The sequence below is a fragment of the Anopheles coustani genome, chromosome 3 (assembly GCF_943734705.1).
Source record: "Anopheles coustani chromosome 3, idAnoCousDA_361_x.2, whole genome shotgun sequence".
Lineage (NCBI taxonomy): Eukaryota > Metazoa > Arthropoda > Insecta > Diptera > Culicidae > Anopheles > Anopheles coustani.
In genome coordinates this window covers 26,117,385-26,139,775 of record NC_071288.1, presented here as the reverse complement: position 1 = coordinate 26,139,775, position 22,391 = coordinate 26,117,385, and the positions used below count along the sequence as shown (strand labels likewise).

Below are 22,391 nucleotides of genomic sequence, written 5' to 3'. Positions count from 1 at the left end.
CAGGATCGTGTAAGTTCGGTCGCTCGGTGCAAAGTGGTGCACATTTTATCTGCGAAAATGATAACGCAATCTGCACCAACCCGAAGGTGATTCGATTGGCGGAGTGTGTTTCTTTTTTTTCCTTTTTGTTACTTTTTGCAAAACTTCTTGTACGACAACGATGATAAAAGAAAAGAGTCTTCTTGACCTATTTCTTACTTGTATTTTCTTTCAAACAAAGTGCAGTGGATTGAATGGAAAGGCAAATCGTTGTGACACATTTGCACAGTCAGGCTAACGCTTGTCTAATCGCAGCAGAAGGTAAAAAAGGGGAGTGGGGGATGCTTTTGCAATATGCGCCCTCTTTTCCACGCAGGTACTGCCCGTCACATGGCGCGGGTTTCAGCGGTGTGCCGTAAAAATCTCTCTACAGAGCCAAAGTGTCAGAAGCAATCGCATCATCGCAAGGTGAGTGGGTGCAATAATGCATATGCCATGATGTTTTCCATCGTAAAATTATTCCCTTGCCGTGTTATCGGGGGATTACTTCGTGAAGTACCTTCCGTTACTTGAGGGCCGCAAGCCCAGCTCGAGTCCTCCCCCTGTGTGCGCGAAGTTTCAACCATTAATTTCATCCAGAGTCATAGTGCATCGGTGCGAAGGCGATTACCGGCGAGTGAGCGGTCAAAAGCAACATCCTCATCATCGTGATCATCATCGTCATCATCTTCTCCATCATCGGTCGACCGAGGTTTCCTCGGGTGGCATGAGTGACAATGCGCCTACCGGCGGCCGCACCCAGGGAGTGGTCCGGCTCACCGTTCGCGAAGCTGCACGGGCGTCTGCATCAAAGAAAACGATGACGTTGTGAAGGGGGCAAGGCAATGCTGCCGGCTAAGAGTCGAAGCGTCCATCAACAACCGGAGCCGCGACGCAACCGTGAAATGCAGCGCGAACGGCCATCGCTCCAAGACATAGTGCGCGCGCCCTGCGGCTGCAGCGTCTCGGTGTGTCCCGTCCGTCCCGTCCGCCTTGCCTTGCGCGGTGTTGCGCTGCGGTGAAGCACTTAAGAGATTTATTTATATTTATAAGAAGATGCTTGTTTTCTTTACAACGCTGATTCTCGTTCCCATTCAATCCCTCCGTTGCGCTTGTGGCGCGCTCGCCCCCCAAAGCAGTTGAGATTTGGTCGCTGCGCCCCCACTCTTTTAGCGTTTAGAAGTGCCAGCTAGTTTTATTGTTCCTGTTCTGTCTATTTCAAACCGAAGACCCGACCGGTGAACTTAGCAAAGGGGAGTGGAACTTGGGAAACGGGCGATGATGAATATTTGGAGTGGAAATAGGCCCCCTCCCTCCCCCACCTCATTAGGGCGGCCGACGCAAGGAAAGCGCCAGCGATGCCACGTTCTGCCGGGCAGAAGCGCGTATACCGCCTGAAAAGCCGTAAGAAGATAAAAACGGAACGAATGGAAGCAATCCGACGGGAAATCCATGTCTTGTAGGGTTGCCTTTTCTGAGATGTTTCTCCGGTCTCGCACAGTTCGCTTAGATTAATGGTGTACCGCGGAAAAAGGATTAGAGACGAGCTCAAGCCTGCCCAATCGCGCAGCCACTGGAGATGTTCTTTCATCTCGCGAAGTGAATGTATGAAAGGTGCAATGACACAGGCATAATTTGGGCCCTCCCAGGCTCTCGGGTCGTACAAATCGTAAGTACTATTGCGATTTCTCTTCGCCTTTGAGTAGGCCGAAAAGATTCAAAACTTACTACTAGCGAGCTGAGGCAGAGATTTTCTTCATCAATCAGCATCCACTAAGACAATGCTCTACGTTCTCTTTGTGAAATATTGGAACCAGACTGGAACAAGCTCCTACTCTGGAAACAAGTTTAATTTTCTACGTCTACTCGAGCCCTGCGACCTGCAAAGAAAGGCGAATGGAAACGACGATGACTCATGCTTGAAGTGATTGAAACTTACCCATACGACAGCAGCATGGAGTACGGCAGATTGCTGTAGCAGCTGGAGATGGAGATGCAGGGATTTATGCTACACTTCGACCAAGCCAAACCTTTGCCATATGATTTTGATTGTTCCTGTAAGAATTTTTCCTCTGGGAGTTGGCGAATTTTTCGAGCACAAAGTCGTTGACGATGTGCCAACAGTGGCACCGGCATTTATCGCTGAACACCGCAGCGTCCATCGATTGCTCTGCACAGCGATAATTCATCGATAACAAGGCAACCGTGAAACAAAGCTAAAAACGTCCCATCTAGTTTCGCTCGACCATTGGCGGCTCGCAATCGGAAGACACTTTGAAAACGACGGGATGGGTTGATGCTGATAATATGTAATGTTTAGCACATCCCCGATAAAAATCGCACACTGCGGAGACGGTAGCTGAGAGGGAACCGAAATGCACATTACGAGATGACAATCCTCCCGGTATGGCAACATCAAGGGGGTACTTTCTGGCTGTTGTGGACTGCCATCTACCTCCGAGCGCAGCTGATTCACAGGGTCGTGGAGCGTGTTTTCTTTCTTTTCAGTAAAACGGCACAAAACTAAAACCTCTCGCGCTCGACATCTTGTACGAACTATCTTCAGCTTCCAGCACACACTTTTCTGGTCGTTTCAGTCTAAGGTTGCTGTGATGATTGGTATATCGAGGTTTGCACTCGACGCCGTGTTCTGTTCTAGTTGCGGTACACTTGACGGAGAAAACTGGTGGGGCGACATGACCGACCGGATCCGGATTTCGCTCCAAATCGATACCGTTCTCGGCACCACACAAACGCACAGTTGCACATGCACGCTTGCGCTCGCAAAAACACGCGAGAAGTGTCGGCCCAGCATGTGAATGTGAAGATGAGGGCAGGCGGTGGGGTGCACCTCTTCCAACTGCCCTCTTCTTCACCGCAGGGATGTGAATGAATCAGATCGTTCGTGCTATTCAATTGCGAAAAACTAATTGCATTTCACCTGATGAAAATATTAACAAGGCCCTTTGTCAGGAAACACTTCATAAACACTTTCCAGCCATTGTTTGCTACCGGAGGCGTCACAAATTCGGACGCTTTGATTCTTATTGCATCGATTGGCAGTAAAAAATGCCACACGGCGGAGACAGCTTGCATTGCCAGTCAAACACTTAGTTGAACGCGAGCATTTTCACACCCGCTGCGGAGGAGGGTGCTGGAAGAAGGTGCAATTTTTTTCGTTATATGCCGACTTTGCACAATGTTCACCGCGTCTACAGGAACCCGCTGGGAAATGGAAACTTTGTGTCGATCTGGCGATTAACTACTCTGGACTGGCCAACGCAAAGAGGGGCCATTTTAGCTTTAGCAAGACGGCATTTCTTCCATTCCAAAGACGGGGAACACTAGCGAGTTTGCAATCTCTTTTACCTCGTCGCGGTAGAAAACTCCATTTAGAATTTATCCGCGACACACACGGGCGGGGAGGAGGAGCGCGACTGTCAATCGCGGAGGTGCACTGCAGACCCACTTTCGCGACCCTTCGCCGTACCGTATATTGCCGTATTTTCTCCGCCTAGCAGGAGCGAGCCCGAAGCAAACTGAAAATCACCATTCACACACGGCACCGCTTTTGTGACTCGACCTTTTCCTGCGTTCAATACGGTCTGCTTCTTCCTCGCAGTGTACGGCACTCGAAAAAGGCAGGCACACGGGATGGAAGAAGAAGCAAAGTAACAACGGCACGACTATTTTTCAACGAACTCCCGATTTGTTCTTGTCGATCCTTCCTTTTCGACGAGGAGAACGCAGCTGTCAAACGACAGAGGAAAAATTGTTCAATGACAGCCAAGGTACGTAGAGACGATAGTTGCGAGTACCTCGGGTTGACAGATTTGATCGATATACCTGACTGGTGCTGCTCTCTACTATTTCCCATGCGGTTGAAATTAGAAACTCCTTGCTGTTATACGGCATATAACAGCAGAGTGTAAGTAAAAATACCTTGAACTTAAAAAATGAAAAATTCAATAGAAATGGAATGTTTTTTATGCAAAATTTGTAATTTCAGTAAAATAACATTTTTTCATGATTAACAATATGTTTTACAGATTATTAGTAATGCATCACAGTGCGGAAAATGTGTGTGTATCAAATCTGGCTATCCAAGCATACATAAAGTATGTGGGAAAGTGTTGAAAAGGATTTAAAAAACAAATGCGAAAGAACGCCACTAAGTGACTTAACGTTTGTGCTTATCACTGATAACATCACGGGGTTTTATTCGACCAGTTTTTATTGGTGTTTAATGTTGTTCGATCTGCAATGGGAGAAAATTTGATGCAATAAACACCGATAATGTAATCATTTATTATCATGATAGCCAGCTGTAGAGAAATAAGGATAAGCAGCTGCTTCCAGTTTTTTTATAATCTTATCCTCAACCAGGGAAATAAGATAAGTACTGCGCGGTCTGACCACCGCATATGAACAGCATTGACGTAGGTAAGTATGGTGATTTGGGCATTGCATATTATTCAACAGTTTTTATTGTTGCTACATCGTCAATTGGTACAGTTTTCACAGTCAAACAAGCGTCCAAAAAGGAGGAAAGCGGGCATGCATCCCACTAATGGTAATCTTCCCTTAACTTCGATAATCACAACGGTGCAGTATCCTACACCAACAGCTCCTGAATGATTCCTGCCAAGTCAACCAGAGAACGATCCTGCAGGGCCTGGTCAAATTGCTGCAAATGATGATAAAAGTGAGTTAGCAATTGCCCTTCTACTTAATTAAGCTAAACCATAATCACGTCACACTTACTCCGTTGAAAACGATGGTCGGGATAAAGGCAGGAGCAATCAGCTGCGTGCGTCTTTCGGCTTCCAGTTGCAACTGCGTTCCTTGGGTTCCTTCTACGCATGCTTCGGCGGCGTTTAGGTTGACTCCAGATCGGAAGGCACACTGTTAAAGATGTTTGGAAATGTACATTTTTTATGCATTCCATTCTCACGAACGTAGTTTACTTACTTCCCATCCACGTGGGTCGGCATCGAAGCTCATCTGGCATCCAACGTAGTTGACCTGAGCCTGTTGACTCGGCAGCAGGCTGAGAATGCACGACTGCACCCGGTTTCCCTCACATTCCGCCGGTCCGTGCTGACAAATGAAGCTCTGACCATTGTTGACGCTCTGTGGAAAATAGATCAAAGATTTTTCGTTTATCGCAATGCCCCCAACTGTTGTAACTGCATTGTTAACTTTATGCAATCCCGCTGAAACAGAATGCAGTGCACAATTTACGACTCAACATTGCATCTTCAACGAATGATTTACATTGACCTTAGCGTCGTGCGAACCATCGTTGTGCGAAGCTTACCACAACCTTGTTACACAACAGTTGCGTGTAATTTAGACAGTATTTTCTTTAAATTTTACGCACAAAAGTAACATTGATTTATATTTTGCAACACTTTCAAACACGTTCGAATAATTAAAATGCAGCCTTGGAATGTTTTAAAGTGAATCACTTTTTACTGGAAGGAGGGTCTGTCGAAACACTTAAGTACACAACGCTCAAGAAAAACAAGTCTATCCACTCTAACACAACGGCACCAGCCAGCGGTATTAATCCGGTTTTCATGCATCGCTTCACCTAGAAGCGAGCAAAGCCGAAAAGCTAGCAGAACTATGAAAGGTGTGGAATATTGAATCAATTTAAATTTTGTCTCCGAGCTAGGTCGGCTGGCTGGCAGCGATCGGCTGAGAACTGAAGAGATGGGAAAAGAAACAGGTTTTTCGATGTTGCAATTTAAACATTACACATGTTTTCGACATACATACAAGCAAATTAATGGAAATTGTTTTTTCAGCTACATTTGCACTATAAAAGTGTAAGTTAAAAATTAGCAATTTTTGTATGCCTTGCAGTGCATACCTAAAAACGCACAAAATAAGACAACGTTCTTTTAATTCTTACCTGGGCCTTGCCGAATGGAATGAAGTCAAGGGTGATGCTGTTAAGTAGTTGAGGGCTCAATGTCAACAGCTGATTTTGGACAAATCGAACACTGTCGGGGCAAAGGTGGGCGTAGTAAACATCGACGGTCACCTGTGGTTTGTTTTAAAAGGAAAGTTGTATTCCCGAAAATTATTTAAACGAATTAAATACGCTTATTATTTGCTCTTGAATTGTACCGCAGCCTGCAGTTGTCCGATGTTGGCACTGAGTGCCACCAAGAGTAATGCCGAGGCCAAGTATTGCTTCATCTTTGCGCTGCAGTGACTAAAAAACCGGCTTTGAAAGGAAGGGAAGAATAAACTTCTCAGCGATCCGCACCGTTTCAAGGTATCTCGTCGACTGCGGTCTAGCCGGAGCCGTGGCTGTATTTCTTTTCCTCTTTCTGGCCTAGCGGCGTCCAAATCGCGATTGATCAGCGGTTTCTTGCGCGTTGCCACTTGATTTTGGTGGTGCCGACTACCTCAACAAATCAACAGTATCAAATGAACGCGCGGACTGATCGTATTTGTCGCACGTGCCAGATTGGTGTGCGTTCGCACTTGAGTGCAGGTTGATGGCGCCTAGTTGGAATGGGCTTCTTGGCCCTACAGGGAGCCTTCGCGGATTTCATAGGCTGGTGGGGTCATTATCGACGCATACAAGCATAAAGCTATGAAACGAGTAGGTGTTTTATGTTAGGAATGGTCTATAGCCTAACGCAAGCTGGTATCGGTGAAGCTGTGATGATCTGAAGATAAACGTGTGGATCGTTTTTTCTTTTAATGCATCGAAAAGTTACTTACGATTTTCGGAATCTTTTATTTTTTTTATGATTACATTTATGATGTAATTTAAAATGCAAACTGTTATCGTGATTGATTTATATTTATGGGTTTCCAATTAAAAACCATTCAAATCACCCAGAATCCATACAAGACTGCACTCGACAGAATCTCGTTCGCTAAGGATGATTGATGGACAATTGTTATCGAATAAAATGGGATCAATGTGCGAAAAACTCGATGCCTTTCCAGATGGCTCTTTTTGTTACCCAGGTCGGGATTGTTTTCCGGCAGTTCGAATAATGTTATCAATTAGGCAGCAGGATCTTATCTGTGAACGGTAGACATAAATTATCATCTGTAATCGACAACGTCAATCGGGTTGTTCGGCCTCATCATACTCAATACATGTCTCGGAAGTTGGTTTCATCCAGCAGTGAAGTAATATCATAAGGTCATACGTGGGTTCGATGTACATCCAATGGATAAGCCTGAATATAAAACATACCATCGGAGAATCATCACATGAAAGGTACCTATCCAATTCGTACATCTCATCCGACGGTTTATTATCCTTAGTATTAGCACTTTCCTGAAATCGAAACAAAAACTTTATTTTTAAAGAAAACCTTAACTATCTTGAGTACTTACATTTCGCGAGCAAGTTATTACCCTATTAAGTTTATCGTTTAAATCTCCAATCAAGTAATCCAATTCACTGATACGTAGCAAGATAACGTTGCTCTTGGTGCTGGCCACAGTTCCCACTGACTCTTCTGAACTGCTAGGGCTAAATTGGAATGAGCTTTTGCTGAACAATTTGCCGTTAGTAGTAGGAGGGTTTTGAGATACATCACGCGAATAATATCGACGTGTATAAGGTTGTGATACAAACATAGTGAAAATAAATTCCAATAACTCATTCATCTCCTTCAAGCACTCTGCATTTTTCTCAACCACGGTGTCCATTTGTGATGGAATTGGATTTGCTGTTTAGAAAATATGATGGAAGAATATATGAATACCCCCGATTAGTATACGACGTATCTTACCGTAACAACAACCTGCACAAACGAACAGCACGAGCAACGACTTATTTACGCTTGGCCACATTTTTACAGCACGGTTAGAATGACGGTTGGCCTTTCTTTTTATACAACAAGAAGATAAGGAAGGGAGAACCTTTTTTTATTCAAGAATTTTGTGACTAGAATGTGGCACATAAGTGTAAGCATGCCTTTTGAACATTCAACACATTCTCTTACACTCATTCTCAACACATAGTATGGTCGTAAATCATTGCCCTTCAAATGAAACTGAAACACTCATTCACGTTATTATTATTTTATAGTACCCTTGTTTTTTTTTAGGGCATGGACCACCTGTTCATATGTATTGTTTTCTTTTTTTGCCTAGCCACAAACAAGAAAATAAATAAAACGATACAAAATTTTAAAATTTTCAATTTCGTTCCATCTCTGAGCAACAATGTAATGGAACTAGGAACGGTACGAATCACTTGGGTTCAGGGTGGAATACCCAACGCTAGTTTGTTGCTGGTATCATCAGCAGACAGAGAAGCAAAAGAAAACACACGAGAAATAAGAACCACCAGCACTTGACGATCAAGAACGGCAGGAGTTTAATCATTCTCCAGCGTAGTTGCAAAGTTTAGGCGTAGAGTTTCGTGTTTCATTTGTTTTACGCCTCCCTTTTTGTTTCGTTTGTGTTGTGCGCAGTAGAGCAAAACAGAACGACAGTCACAATGAAGAAAAAGGTACAGTTGTTTTTGGTTTGACACTCTCGCAGTCATAACAGGGGGAGTTGGTACAAGGATAACAATGATTCACGTAAACACAATTGCAGGTGCTGCTGATGGGCAAGAGCGGATCTGGCAAGACCAGTATGCGGTCGATCATCTTCGCCAACTACATTGCCAGAGACACACGGAGGCTGGGGGCCACAAGTGAATATTCCGTGTCCAATGCCATCCGCTGCGAGTGGTGTCTTATCGCACCGTACTGATTTCCCTTTTGCCTGTTTTTTTGCTTTTTCATTTGCTGTCCGGTAATCTTGTACCCCGCTTCACGGTGCAGTCGATGTCGAACATTCACACGTTCGCTTCCTGGGAAACCTCGTCCTCAACCTGTGGGACTGCGGTGGACAGGAATCGTTCATGGAACAGTACTTCGCCTCGCAGAAGGACAATATCTTCCGCAATGTGGAGGTGCTGATCTACGTGTTTGATGTGGAGAGTCGCGAGCTGGATAAGGACATGCACTACTACCAGTCATGCCTGGAGGCGCTGCTGATGAACTCACCGAACGCGAAGATCTTCTGCCTGGTACATAAGATGGACCTGGTGGCCGAGGAGCAGCGCGACATCATCTTCAAGGAGCGCGAGGAAGATCTGAAGCGTTGTTCGCGGCCCCTCGAGTGTACTGCCTTCCGGACGAGCATCTGGGACGAAACGCTGTACCGGGCGTGGAGTAGCATCGTATATCAGCTGATTCCGAACGTGAAGGCCCTGGAACACTCGCTGAACTACTTCGCGAACGTGGTGGATGCCGACGAGGTGCTGCTGTTCGAACGGGCGACGTTCCTGGTGATTTCGCACTGCCAGCGCAAGCAGCACCGGGACAGCCACAGGTTCGAGAAGGTGTCGAACATCATCAAGCAGTTTAAGCTGTCCTGCTCGAAGCTCGGCGCGAAGTTCTCATCGATGGAGGTGCGCAATAGCGTGTTTGCTGCGTTCATCGACACGTTCACCAGCAACACGTACGTGATGGTGGTGATGTCAGACCCATCGATACCGTCCGAGGCGACACTAATCAACATCCGGAACGCGCGCAAGTACTTCGAGGAGTTAGAGAACCCGAACAGCAATTTAAACAGCAGCTCGGTCGGAAACCAGCATGCCAGCAGCCACCATCTGCACCACGCGGTAGCGGCAAACCACGGGCTAGCGAATGGGGGACCGAATATGTACGCAGGAAGTGGCGGGGGCTACCATCAGTACGCCGGACAGCAGCAGCAGCAGCCGCCACAACCGCATCACCTGACGCAATATCAATCCTACCAACATAACACAACAACGAACGCTTATCACTGATACCTGTACCGGAAGAAGTACTACTACTTCCGGTAAGAGAGCAAAAAAAAAGGGATAATAGAAAGGTAGCAAAAAGAATGATCGAGAGACAAGGAAAGGAATGTAGAACTAAGTAAAAAACAAACACTATGGACGTGATTTTCCAGTAATGAGTCACCTGGTTGCCGTCGTCTCGTAGCGCTTCCATTTCTCCGCTCAGTTTGGTCCTAGGCAGAATGCGGAGAGATGCGCAAGATGGACGTGGCCAGTTATCCCTTTCATTGTCCGACAGCCAGTTCGGAGAAGGACAATTCCCAGAACGAAAAAAAACCAACCCTGTTACTAAGTCAAAAAACTCCCCGCTCCCTCAGAGAAGCGAATTTGCTTTGCCGGTTTCTGCTTCTCCTCCATTCCCCGATCCACATGCGCGTGGGACGTTCGTTTTCGTTCCATCTTGTTGAATAGTGTGTTCCTAAAAGTTCCCCGTTGTTGAAATATTTGTTTGCGTGTTTTATAAAGTACCTTTTTTATCGAAACTTACGGATGATCGTGTCGAGTTTTTACTCTCCCGCCATAAAGCCGCAATGTTTTCTCGAGCGCTTAAATCAAATTAGTCACACGTAGTGTTAGATTTTCTTTACGCATCGTCCTCCTCCAATCGTTTGCATTGAATTTCCTTAGCATAAAAGAAATAAAAAGACTCGCGAAAACGGAGAACGTGCAAGTCCAGTTTTCCAGGGTGAGTGGCAATATTGGACCAATTGTTTGCGCTTCGCAAACGCCACGTGAAGTTTCAGCCCATTTGGTCTGGTCCGGTCGATTACGAATAGAATGCATTGAGTCTGAGCTGTGACCAGAAAACAAACAAACAAACAAACGTATGGATAAGAGCATAGGAACAAACGGAAACAATGAAATAGGCAACATATACAAATCTGGGGAGCAATGTGCAGATAAACCTTCAACCAATGTTACTCTCACTTTGCGATAGGTGATGGACGGCGAGATTATGTTGCAGTAAACTAAAACAAATGTAAAATAAAGCCAAACTACTGATGAGAATGTAATAAAAAACACAAAAAACCTGATGCAATAAACGATTGATGATACAATATCATTGTAAAGCTGTTCGCGTTCGAAATATTTCAGATTTAATTGAATGTGGGGTAATTTAAAATCACCAGATGGTTTGAAAAATCAAAACAATCTTAATGTTTTAAGGAAAACGGTACGAAATACATCACTCTGCTACATAAACACAGCTGTTTTGTGAAACAAATCATATCATGCTGCGTTTCTCGCCTGGCTCCCACTTCTCTGCTGCTACCGCCGCGTGCTATCAAATCTTATCAGTATGTTCCGCAATGCTACCAGCGACGAGAGGGGAAGGTTTACGCTACGATGTGAATCCGTTTGCCGGCAGTAAAATAGTTCACTTTTTTAGTGCGACCTGGTGACTGTCCGGGCCGGTGTAGCCAGCGTGGACCGTGAGTGGTTATGTTCGTGACTGTCGTGTTTAGATCTTTACAATAATTTTAAACTTGTGCTTTGTGAAATGAAAAATGCAATATTTTGAAGGATTGACGTTCTTCAAAAGAACATAAAATAAAATAAAATAAAATGAAATAAAACTCAATCGTCATGGAGGGTGAAGTTGTTGAGTTTTGTTTTAATAACTTTCACCATTGAGTTAATTTTATTTCATCAGAAAATGCTGTGCTTTCTTGGCCCAGCGCCTTGTCTCGACACTAATGAACAGATAAATTACGCACGAAATCGAGAGTGACCTTCGACTGCGGACTTCCAACCCGCTGACGAGACTTTGCCTTTTCTACTCTCGCGTTCCTTACCCTATTCGTGAGACATTGTGTACGGCTTCCAGCAAGCACGGAAGGGCGTCAGAGTAGAGATTAGACCACACTGAACGGGAGCACTTTCCGTCCATCGGGCGGCTCCATCGAACCACGTGCGGTAAAGTGTGTGCGTGTGCGCCATGCGTACGTAGCGTCGTGGAGGTTTGTTTACAACTCCACCGATCAACCCGCGAATGTGCCGTGACGCAATAGAATGTGCCCCACCATCGCATGGCGCATCATCCGCTGAAATCCGCGGATCGAACGCGTTGGTGTGTGTGCTCCGGTGGAGCCCTTCTGGGGAGCTGGTATTTGTGTGCTGATGTGCCGTCATTTTTTGGAGCATTCGTGGTGTCGGTGGCACTGTTTACGATCCCTCTATTTTCGTGTTCAGTGTGGTTTATAATTGATCGACGGTGAAGTCACCCGTGAGGAGTTTTGTAAAGTTGGAAAAAATCATGTTTCCTAGAACGCGTCCAACCTGTTGAAGCCATTTGTTAGGGTAGTGTTAATGTTATGTTAAGATTTGCTTTTGATTGTTGCCAAAGGTAATTGTTGCTAACAAGTTTGGCCAACGATGCCCGGTGAACGGGCTGACCCCCGGTGAGCTTCTCTTAACCCCGTTTAGCCCCATCCCAGTGTTTCCAAGTGCAGTTGCGGTCGAGTGGCAAACATCGTCGATCAACCTTGCCCTATCAGGGGCGATCGTGTACGCACACACGGAGAGCAACAGTGGCATAGATCGATAGACCGCACTCCGTCGAGTCATGGAGCGAATACTGAGGGGTGTAATGCGCTACCGGCATACGACACGGGAGCAGATGGTGCAGGAGTTCCGGAAAGTTCGTGACAATCCGCAGGTATGGTTCCTGGTTGCATTTACTTTCAAAACGTTAAACTTGATCGTTTTCTCAATTAACTTCTAGCCCAAGGCAGTGTTCTTCACCTGCATGGACAGTCGGATGATACCGACCCGGTTCACGGAGACGCACGTTGGAGACATGTTTGTCGTCCGTAATGCGGGAAACCTGGTGCCACACGCCGAACACTTCCAGGACGAATATTTCAGCTGTGAGCCGGCCGCCCTCGAGTTGGGCTGTGTTGTGAACAATATAAAACATATTATTGTTTGTGGCCATAGTGATTGCAAGGCTATGAATTTGTTGTATCAACTGAAGGATCCCGATTTCTCGTCGCTGGTAGGTTGGATGGAGGATCATCATATCATCTAGTTCTTCCTATTTTTGTTGTAATCATTTATCCCCTTATCCTGTTTTCAGAAAAATCGTCGCATTTCCCCACTGCGCGCTTGGCTGTGCGAGCACGCCAACACCAGCCTGGACAAGTTCCAGAACCTGAAGCAGATTGGGCTGGACAAACCACTGATTTTCTCCTCCGAGACGCCACTACGCAAGTTCGTCGCGTACATCGATCCGGAGAACAACTTCGCCCTCGAGGACAAGCTGTCGCAGGTGAACACACTGCAGCAGATCGAAAACATTGCCTCGTACGGATTCCTGAAGCGCCGGCTTGAGTCACACGATCTGCACATCCACGCGCTTTGGTTCGACATTTACACCGGGGATATTTACTTCTTCAGTCGCAACTCGAAGCGGTTTATAGCGATCGATGAAAGTTCGATCGATCGACTGCTGGACGAGGTACGGCGGTACTATTCATGATCCGTGATTTGTGTAGAATTATGTAGCTTCCAGCTTCCGGAATGTCGTCTTACGGGTATTAAACGAAATTTCTGTTGCACATTTTTTTATAGTTTTGTGAACGTCAAATAAAGTGAATGCATTATTTTTGTACGTGATCGTGTACCCTTTTCGTCGCTTATTGCAAAATAGGAACTCTGTAGTGAGCTGAAAAATATGAATGCTTTTATTTTAAGTAGAAGTGCAGTGGCTTAAAAAGGCTTTTTATATGTTGCTTCTGTTCCAAACGTGATTTTGTAATATTTTTTTTACTTTACGGAAGACAATCAAAAGGCTAATATCCTTTTTACGACATTCTTTATTTAAGGTTCGAGAATGACAAAACATACAATACGAGACAACTAGTTTAAGTTTCTTTGCCGTGGATAATTTATTTTATCTTCGTATCGCTAAATAAATTATGCAATTCTTGAATTCACGTGGCAATTATTATTCGACGTTTTTAATGCGTATCTGTAGAACATAAAAATAGTACAATTTACATCTAAACGGACATTTTTTAAACAGGTGAAAAATGATCAAAAAAACGTAATCTTGACGCGTGTTGAGAGTATTGCCTACCGTTAGGGGTCTGCGAGTTGTATGTTGCAGCCCATCAACCCTTGAGATGCAAGCTTCAACCACTCCATCGCTTGTTTCCTCTTCTTTTCTGTTGTTATTGCAAACACGTGCCACACGGAAAAATACAGCATGCATGGATCAGGTGCAGTACATAAATTCCGTGCGGCACAACCCGCCGTACAACAATTGGAGTGGAAAAATGGGTCCATATAGAGCCCGAGGGCCCTAAGCGAACATATGCGAGGGTTGGTCGTGAGGGGCAACATGCCGCAGGGTTTGATAAATCGGATGTAATGATGACGGACAACTACAAGCGGAAAGATGTTCGTTCTCGGTGGCATCCTTAGTCAGCTGCGGTTTGTTGTTCGCCTGATTGAGTGTCTTACATTTTCTTTATCACAGGCCAGAGGAAAGATAAAGATTAGGGTTATGATTTAAAAAATGTTGAACACATTTTATTTCAGTTTCAATCATTTAAACTTAACTAAATTTTAAAGAGTGAGATTTATTATTTATTTTGTATAATCACAAGTGTTATGTTTTACTTGTGCATCACTATGCCTTTTTGATTTCCACTGGCGGCGTGTTATTTTTCTCTTCCGGTTTGTAACACTCCGCCTAACACTGGCAATGCGCAGGGGAAAAGTATGCAGGCTGCAGCAGCAGCAATCGCCTGGTGCAAGTCTGTTGTGACGCTAAAACACTACATTGAGATGCACTCGATGCTCGGCGCAGAAAAACATATGGAAATGAAGCCATCGGCTCGATCGCATCCGGGCAAAGGACGGAAAAAGATGCCATGCAGATGTTGTCTACGGTTTTCCACACAGCCCGCTCGGGCACTTGTCCCGTGCCTCGCGACGGCCCGCATGGTTTTCCGGCCTCCCTCCTTCCCTGCCCAGCACCGACCGATCCCGCGGGCTAGAGAACACGCTGCGAGCGGAATCCGGACGGCGCGGGCCTGCCAGCTCGCATGTTCGAGCGAAGTGGGTCACTTGCGATTTCGTGACCAACTTTTTCCGACATGGAGCAGCAACGTGGAACGAGTGGTGCACAGAAAGAGCGGGAGAGATAGAGCCCGTAAGACTTTTACCGAGGTGGATCGAGAAGACAGAGGCGAACTTTAGGAGGCTAAGACGATGGAAATAAAGATGGAAGAAAGGTCCACAAGAAGCTGCAAAAGCACTCAATGGAAGTGAGCACTCGCTATAAGGTTAGAGTTTCTACGGTTTGAGGTTTTGGTCAACCACAATCGGAACATATACTCATATGCAAAGTTAGATTGGTTACCCCTTTGGAAGTGTGCTTTAATGATTCAAATCCGGGATGGACTATCTCGGCAATACTATTGCAGTTGATATATCTAAAAACTTATAAGTATTTCTCCTTTTCTGTTCTTAACTACACTGTCGTAACAAAATAGTTTACTTTCCTTAGATTTGTGTCAGATTTGTATTGCCGTATTACGTCAATACGTTACCGCGCCTCGGCCAAATTTTACTTTCTCCCAATTTTGGTTTCGGTTTTTGCCCACCTTCCCAAAGGCCTTGAAGACACCGTGGACTCGCGTTTGTGTACGACGAACTGTGGTTTATTCTTCCGGTTAGTATTTTCCCTTTTGGTAGCGCTTAGTTGCGAAACAAATTTTCGGCACCAAGGAGTGCCGCCGCTTGGGCAGCAAACTGGGTCAACGGAAGTGTAGGGAGCGACCACCGAACTAACTTGTTCTTCCCTCACCCACACGGTCAACGTCTTGCCATTCCGAGGGATCCCCGATTGCAGGTTTGTTTCTTTTACTCTACGAGTTCCAAGATTTTGGAGATTTACTGCCTTCCACCCGTTTCCTTCGGTGATTTATGGTTGGTGGTGGTTAACAGAGAATTAGCACTTTTATTGTTGGCAGGTTCATCTTTGATCTCATTCTCCATTGGAGCTGCGACAGGCGTTTGTGTGTATACGTGGGATTTTGTCCGGTTTGGTTGAAAATCGAATCTTGAGCAATCGTGTTAGAAGTTTAGTCATGTTAGGGCACTTCTGTTTGACCAGTTCCGCAAACAGTGTCGACCAGTGGTTGAGCTCCTCCCTAAGTAGGTCAACCGTTGAAAACGAATGCTAATGGAATGAGTGCGATATCTGGCAACTGATGACGAGTTTTTGGGGTGTCGATGGATTTTTTCAGACCTCCCATCTTCGGACAACTGTGAAAATTTGCTGCATTTTATATCAAATTTCCATGTAGTTCATGTATATTGTGTTTCTAATAAGTGTTTTGAATATTTAAATCCTATAGCCGTTCTGAAGAAATTTCGTTCGTCGCGTGACAGTTTTCCTTGATAATAAACTAATTATCATAATTAACTTCTAAGGTTCCATCTCATTTCACGGCATCACGATGATTTAACCGAACTGTGGTTCTGTTCTCCTATCAGCAGTTCACTGTCGGCATTTTCTCACGCAAACAAACGGCACACGGCATGGTGGATAATAATCAAAACTGGATCAAATTAGAACTGGCGTGTACACTAGTCTCCAATTGCTTGGGGCGACAGGATTATTTTCATCTTTCCAAAAAATTTCTCATCCAAACCGCGTGTATGAATACGCTCTCGTGTGCGGTTTAAGCTTAATAACGGGATCACGGGATGGAAAAGGGTGACCAACGAGAAACGCATGCCATCGAGTGGGGATATAGGGTTGATAAATTATTGCAATGTGCCTCGAGCGTAATTTATAGTAAATTGTATAGTTAATAAAGCGAGGATCTCGATTTGCTGGACGACGCTGATAAGTGATTTAAGAACGACTTAAAAGGTTTTTCAGGTTGACATTGGACAAGTTTGTTAAACAATTAGAAGACAGGTTGGACTTATCAGTGCCAAACAGTACTAGATGCTTTTAAATAGGATAACCTAAATATCGGAGAACCGGCAGAAACACATTCTCAAACACAATCCGGTCTCACGTGTCGTTTTTGATTATAATTTTGGAGAATATTGCAGTAAACTAACTGTATCCCACCCCGTTCATTCGTCCCAGCTCGCGGGAACGAACGAGATGAACCTGCCACTAATTCACCTGCCATCGTCTGGGACGTTCGAAAAATTCCAATCTTAAACCGACCGGTAAACTGGTTTCGTCGATATGCAGCGTTGGAACGAAATTTCCTAAAGGACTCGAAGAGAAAAGAACAACTTTTAAACAAGTCGTTCATAGCAACGTGCGTGTCGAAATGCGCAAACCCGTTGGGATTGGGGGGTTTTTCTGCGATAAGGTGGGGGGTATTTTTTCCCCCAGGTACGGGTGTGCGGTTTCGTAGGGTAGGAGATTGTGCGTAAATGGTGGGTAGAACCCTGCGAAACGATGGTCAAGGCGGGGAGCAACCAGCCCAAAAAAGGGAGAAGGATAATCAAAGGTATGGACGGGATGGATTGGGCGGAAGAATAAAAAGGGCTGCTGTCAGGGCAGTGGGCTAGGGCCGGCGGGACGGTTTCCCGAGTGACCCATATTTGCGTGAGGTTCGGTTGTCGCCAGCTTGAGCGTGTCCCACCGCCGGGATCTTGGCCATCGTTGTTTTCGGCGCCGTCAAAAGAACCGATAGTCGCGGTATCGCCGAAGGGCCAAACACACCCGAATGGGTCGTCGATCGAAGTGGATGATAATTGATTTGAACTCGTCCGATGATCGGGCTTATTTTGGACCCACCGAGATTTTACAGGTTCCTCAACACGACGCCAGCGACGTCGAAGGGAAACGAATTTAAAATATTTAAGTATGAAACTTGACGATATTCTTCGTGAAAAACATGTTCGTAACAATAAATATCTTTAAGGCTTACCGATTTCATGGTATAAACAACTGACACTCGTGAATTTTGCCGTTTGCAAAGCTCTTTCTTAACGCATGTTGGAATAAACTGAAACTCACTGTTGGCCAAAAGAAAGCAAAACACAGCGGTAAAAACAGCAAACAAACGAAGGCAAAAAAAACTGAGAAGAGAACCAAAGCAGTCGTCACTCTTCAGGGCTCAAGTTCAGCTGTCAACCTGTCAATCGGGTGATCGAGCGATCGAGATGATGATCTTTCTGACGTATCGGAAAAATTGCGGTCAGCGAAGCAACTGTAGATGGCAGGAGTGAGGGAGGGTTTGAGACCGGGGAAGTGTAAAACCAAGAACAAAGCACTACCGGGCACGAGGTTGCTTTCAAAATTGGGCCAAATTTGCGTGCAAACCGCAAACGTGCAGCGCATGACGCCCGGCATGACAAGTAACATGATGGGGTAGTTTGGGGTTTTTTTTTTAAATTTTATTTTACTGTTTGGTACGTGCGCCCCCTTTGCCTCGGGGGAGGTGGACGAAAAAAGGAAACGTCATAAGCGGATTAGATGATAGAACTTGTCGACGGGGTACCGTTAGAGGCCGCACCTAGAGAGCCTTGGATTTTTGCTTTGACATTGGCAGCCATTGGACAACAGCTTTGACAATCTGGAGCGCGCTGAACATGCGTCCCGTTTTCCTTGCGGTAATCTTATTCGTGAGCAGCCACCCTGTGTTAATGGGTTCACCTGCTCGGGAGCGGAATTGTGTTAACATAGTGTTTAGGATTAACCTAAATAATGCGCACATGAATTATCATTAACGAATGCTTCCTGACTGGGCTTGAACTTGCCGAATTTTGCATCCATAAAATTTTATTAATTTGACATTTTGTGATTCTATTCAATCAGTTTCTGAAATCCTATCCTCACTTTAAGGAGGAACAATAATTGATTTTTTCGCCTAGTTTTTAATAAATTTGCATTGTTTATTTCAAGAATTTAGAATTGAACAAATAGAACGTGTCTAATATACCTCTTGTGTATGTGCAGCTGGTTGGGTTGTATGATTAAACCTACAAATCACAACGCTGTTCATTGCTTTCCCACCGCACGGTCAAGTTCAATATCCTGAAGATGGTCTGCCGAAATATGTCGATGTAATAAATTCCTTATCTCACCGGGTTGTTAGACTCACACCGCACCCACAGCCTTTCGGTAGCCTGGGCTCACTCGCGTTTTTGTGTACCTCTTTTAATTCATTCTTTTTTCATCTGCTTGGGTTTCGTTAAACGTTTTGAATTCATGTAGGTGCATTTTTTTACCTCCTCCCTTGTTCAACTGGTGGTTCCGTCTTTCGGTCGGAGATTTACCATCGCTTCCTTCGCAATCGAACGTCATTATTTTGTCTCCAGGTTTCCCGCAGGCCATTGCTGCCGTCGATGCGTTGTCCTTTTCGTTTCCCGGCGTCACCGTTGCGCGCCATCATAATCGACATGGAGGAGCGTACGCGGCGAGACCGGTTGGGTTGGATCATCAATTTAGTTAATTCGCCCTACGTTGTAAAGTTCGATGTGAGAAACAGGGATAAGAGGAAGAGGGAAGCGTTCGATTCGTCCAGCCACATGGGGCGTCCAAAATTTTTTGGGGGACCACAATAAGACCGAGACAGACAGAGAGGGAGCGAGTGAGAGCGAAACCAGTCAATAAGTTTGGCAGAGGGTAAGCCTAAAACGCGCGGACTGGACTGGACGAGACTGAACGATTCCTTCGACACGACTTTGGACCATCAAAAAGATGACTTGAAAAGGAAAAAAAAGGACGCCGACCGGGTAACACGACTTGGCCGATGACCGGCCAGCACGGAACGGCCGAAAACCCGAAAGCCGACCTCCCGAACCTGTAGGGCAATGTGTTAATAGGTGAATCGTGTGCGTTGCGCTCCCATGGCAACGCGGCCCTCGGGGCGGCCAACCGCGGTTTATTATTATTATCATTTCCTTCGCTTGATTCCCTTCCGCATTGTTGCACCGCGGACGGGGTGGGGAATTCGGTTTAACAACCCCGGGACCTGGCACGGACGAACGAGTTGATCGCTGTTCCATAAAACAGGGAGTTCCAGAGCTATCCTGTACGGCTAGTTTTTTGTACAAAATTTATTTCAAAAGTTGAATTACTATTTTTGTGATTAAAATGCAAGTAGTTGGCTAAAATAAACAAACCCTGCCACAATGGCGATGTATTTTGTGTTCATCATTTTTAAGTATTTCATTAAAAAAAATTTATCTGGGAGTTTACTTTGTAGTTGTGTTATCTTTAATTATGAAAATAATTAAATGAAGAATATGGATCAACCGAAAACAAAATGTGTTGGTTACTGTTCACACCAGCACAACTGTAATTGGAGCGGAGTCACATTGAGAGTTATTACTATACATCTGCTATTTGTTACTTTAAATGTTTTTAATTTTTTCATACATTTAAACGCTGACTATAGACATAAACTGTGGCTCGCATAAAAACAAATATTCCGGGTTCGTCGCCTGTTTTGTGCTTTCGCCGGGCATTTAAATCTTTCGATTGCTTCAATGGGCTGTATTTAGAGTTTTTCTTCCAGCTATTGGCAGCGTATTTTCCGTCGATCCTTACAGTCCCAAATCACGGTAGAAAAACTGCCCGATCGTCGTTCGATTGTCTCTCGTTTTGTTTTGGTGTGGTTCCTTCCATTCCTTTCGTGCGCCGCTTCTTTGCCGCGCTTGCCGGGATGCTTGGAAGGGGTCGCACTCGCTGCTCTGGGCCAGCCGGCGTGGTAGACGAGAACAAAACAAACCCCCCTCGACCAATCGAACCCGGCTTCGGCCCCGCAAAGGTCACGGAACTTGGTCAGTAGGGAAGCGTCCAGGGTACATTGACTCCTTGATAAACATCGCGATCGGTCGAGGGATCCGGCCACGCATAGGGATCGGGTAAAACTGCCGGTTGCGTACGAACGGAACGCATCCCGAGGGCGTTTTCCTTGGAGGAAGATTAGATCACGGTGGTTATTAAGACCTTCCTTCATCTCCCTCCTTCTCTCTCGCTCTCTGCCTCACTCACTCCTAATTTGGTTTTGGAGCTTCCATCCAAATCGTGCGATCCTGGTGCGGTGTTTTCGGCCGCCCCGGGCTCCCGACCAAATACCAGCGAAACCCACTAATGATAGCACGGACCGATGCCGAGGATGACCCCTTCCGGGGTTCGATCGGGAACGTCCGGATCAGGACAGGTTTTTGGTTTTAATAGGATTCGGCTTTTAAAAGAAAAAATAAACTGGATTTTACGATGCGCCTTTACTGGGTCTCCTTTAAAGGGACGGACGGGACGAGTAAAATATATATATTTCTCGGATTATATTGCCGAACATTAAAGCTTATGAGGTACCGATACTTGTTGGTTCGTCGGTCCCGGTTTAAATGTGAGCGTTTTTGTGGTGCAATAAATTAAACCCAATGCCGGAGGGTTGCGTTCACACGTTTCATTCCATTGTTGGGCCTAAATTTTTCGACTAGATTGGTCTCCAACGTACCTTGCGAGGGTAGAGAAATTCGAAATCGTGTCCATTTAAAATCTTTAAATATTTACTACAAGAGATTTTTACACGCTTCCTTCCGCAAATATGAATGAAATCAAACAACACATTTATACATAAAAAACAACAGCTCGAATCTCAGTTGCTTCGATTCGTTGAATGCTGCAATTCAACGCAGCAGGGAAAGGATGGAAAACAAAAGAGAACCCTCTTCTGTCCATTCTTTCTACGGTTTTTCGTTGGTGCCGAAACAGGATTTCAGAATTAGAGTGATTAGGCTCGATTTGGTATCGTTCGGCTGTTGTGCATCCTTCGCCCTACCCCTTCGGAACCTGCGATCGCGGTCCAGAACGATCGGGAAGGAAGGAGACTTCAACGCCTATGGACGACGAACGCATCGTGCGGTCGAAAGGGGCAGGATCGGTCGTTCGAAGACGCCTAACGTGCGCTCGTAGCGATCGAAGAAGCTATCGACAGCGCTAGTCTATTGACCTTGGCCCGGTGAATAACCTTTCCCACCCGCACGGTGCATTCCACCCCGGGCCGGCAACGTCGGTAGTGCAGGTGGAAAAACGTCGAAGGGCGACCGGCTGTGGCAACATCCCGCCACCGAAGGCCGAACGAGAAACGGATGCGTTGAGCCAACGGCTCGATCCGGTGGTTTGTTTTGTTTTAGTTTGTGTTTCATTTGTTTTTGTTTTGTTTTTTTTTACAAACTTTGTTTGAGCAAAACCGGTGCACAGTGCGAGGCTTCTCGTGCTGTCATAATTTCTCACTCAGGAGGTTGGGTCGAGGTGTCGTGTGTGAATTATGACCACGACGGTCACGACAGCGTAACGAGTTTAATGCCCACGAGACATTGATAATGTTGTTAGTTTATTCGCTTGAGCAAAGTTGGTCGGAAGGATATAGATGTCGACATATTTGGTGTTTGTGGCGTTGGAATTTTCAATTCGTTGGATTTGAATTCATAGATTCATGATTGTTTTCATTGAATTTTCAAACGAAAAAATAAGATTATATAGAAAATATTGCCATACGAA

General features: G+C 45.3%; 3 protein-coding genes across 8 annotated transcripts; 2 read left to right on the top strand and 1 right to left on the bottom strand.

Annotated features, from left to right (window-relative positions):
- Positions 1-4,487: 4,487 nt before the first annotated feature.
- LOC131265753 (GILT-like protein 1) lies at positions 4,488-6,500 on the bottom strand. The gene is made up of 5 exons (XM_058268097.1): positions 6,157-6,500; positions 5,939-6,070; positions 4,990-5,151; positions 4,783-4,923; positions 4,488-4,705 (listed from the first exon to the last, which is right to left on the bottom strand). Exons 1-5 carry the CDS (start codon positions 6,226-6,228, stop codon positions 4,634-4,636), a joined length of 579 nt encoding a protein of 192 aa, XP_058124080.1. The 5' UTR covers positions 6,229-6,500; the 3' UTR covers positions 4,488-4,633.
- Positions 6,501-8,328: 1,828 nt separating this feature from the next.
- Positions 8,329-10,267, top strand: LOC131265656 (ras-related GTP-binding protein A). Its single transcript, XM_058267984.1, has 3 exons — positions 8,329-8,518; positions 8,608-8,707; positions 8,838-10,267. The coding sequence occupies exons 1-3, from the start codon at positions 8,507-8,509 to the stop codon at positions 9,851-9,853; spliced, it is 1,128 nt and encodes a 375-aa protein (XP_058123967.1). The 5' UTR covers positions 8,329-8,506; the 3' UTR covers positions 9,854-10,267.
- A 1,016-nt stretch (positions 10,268-11,283) lies between these two features.
- Positions 11,284-13,512, top strand: LOC131272333 (beta carbonic anhydrase 1). 6 transcript variants are annotated; one of them, XM_058274038.1, is made up of 4 exons: positions 11,284-11,319; positions 12,325-12,545; positions 12,612-12,884; positions 12,966-13,512. In XM_058274038.1, the coding sequence occupies exons 2-4, from the start codon at positions 12,453-12,455 to the stop codon at positions 13,365-13,367; spliced, it is 768 nt and encodes a 255-aa protein (XP_058130021.1). In that variant the 5' UTR covers positions 11,284-11,319; positions 12,325-12,452; the 3' UTR covers positions 13,368-13,512. The 6 variants fall into 6 exon arrangements, with proteins under 6 accessions (XP_058130021.1, XP_058130022.1, XP_058130018.1 ...); XM_058274039.1 differs by having other exon boundaries at positions 11,299-11,331; XM_058274035.1 differs by having other exon boundaries at positions 11,306-11,331; positions 12,080-12,545.
- Positions 13,513-22,391: the final 8,879 nt, after the last annotated feature.

Coding starts and splice junctions, on each gene's coding strand:
- LOC131272333 (XM_058274038.1), top strand. CDS start 12,453: ATGGAGCGAATACTGAGGGGTGTAATGCGCTACCGGCATACGACACGG. Junction 12,546..12,611: donor AAGTTCGTGACAATCCGCAG/GTATGGTTCCTG, acceptor ATTAACTTCTAG/CCCAAGGCAGTGTTCTTCAC. Junction 12,885..12,965: donor ATCCCGATTTCTCGTCGCTG/GTAGGTTGGATG, acceptor TCCTGTTTTCAG/AAAAATCGTCGCATTTCCCC.
- LOC131265656 (XM_058267984.1), top strand. Junction 8,708..8,837: donor ACGGAGGCTGGGGGCCACAA/GTGAATATTCCG, acceptor TTCACGGTGCAG/TCGATGTCGAACATTCACAC.
- LOC131265753 (XM_058268097.1), bottom strand. CDS start 6,228: ATGAAGCAATACTTGGCCTCGGCATTACTCTTGGTGGCACTCAGTGCC. Junction 6,071..6,156: donor TCGGACAACTGCAGGCTGCG/GTACAATTCAAG, acceptor AACAAACCACAG/GTGACCGTCGATGTTTACTA. Junction 4,706..4,782: donor CGACCATCGTTTTCAACGGA/GTAAGTGTGACG, acceptor CATCATTTGCAG/CAATTTGACCAGGCCCTGCA.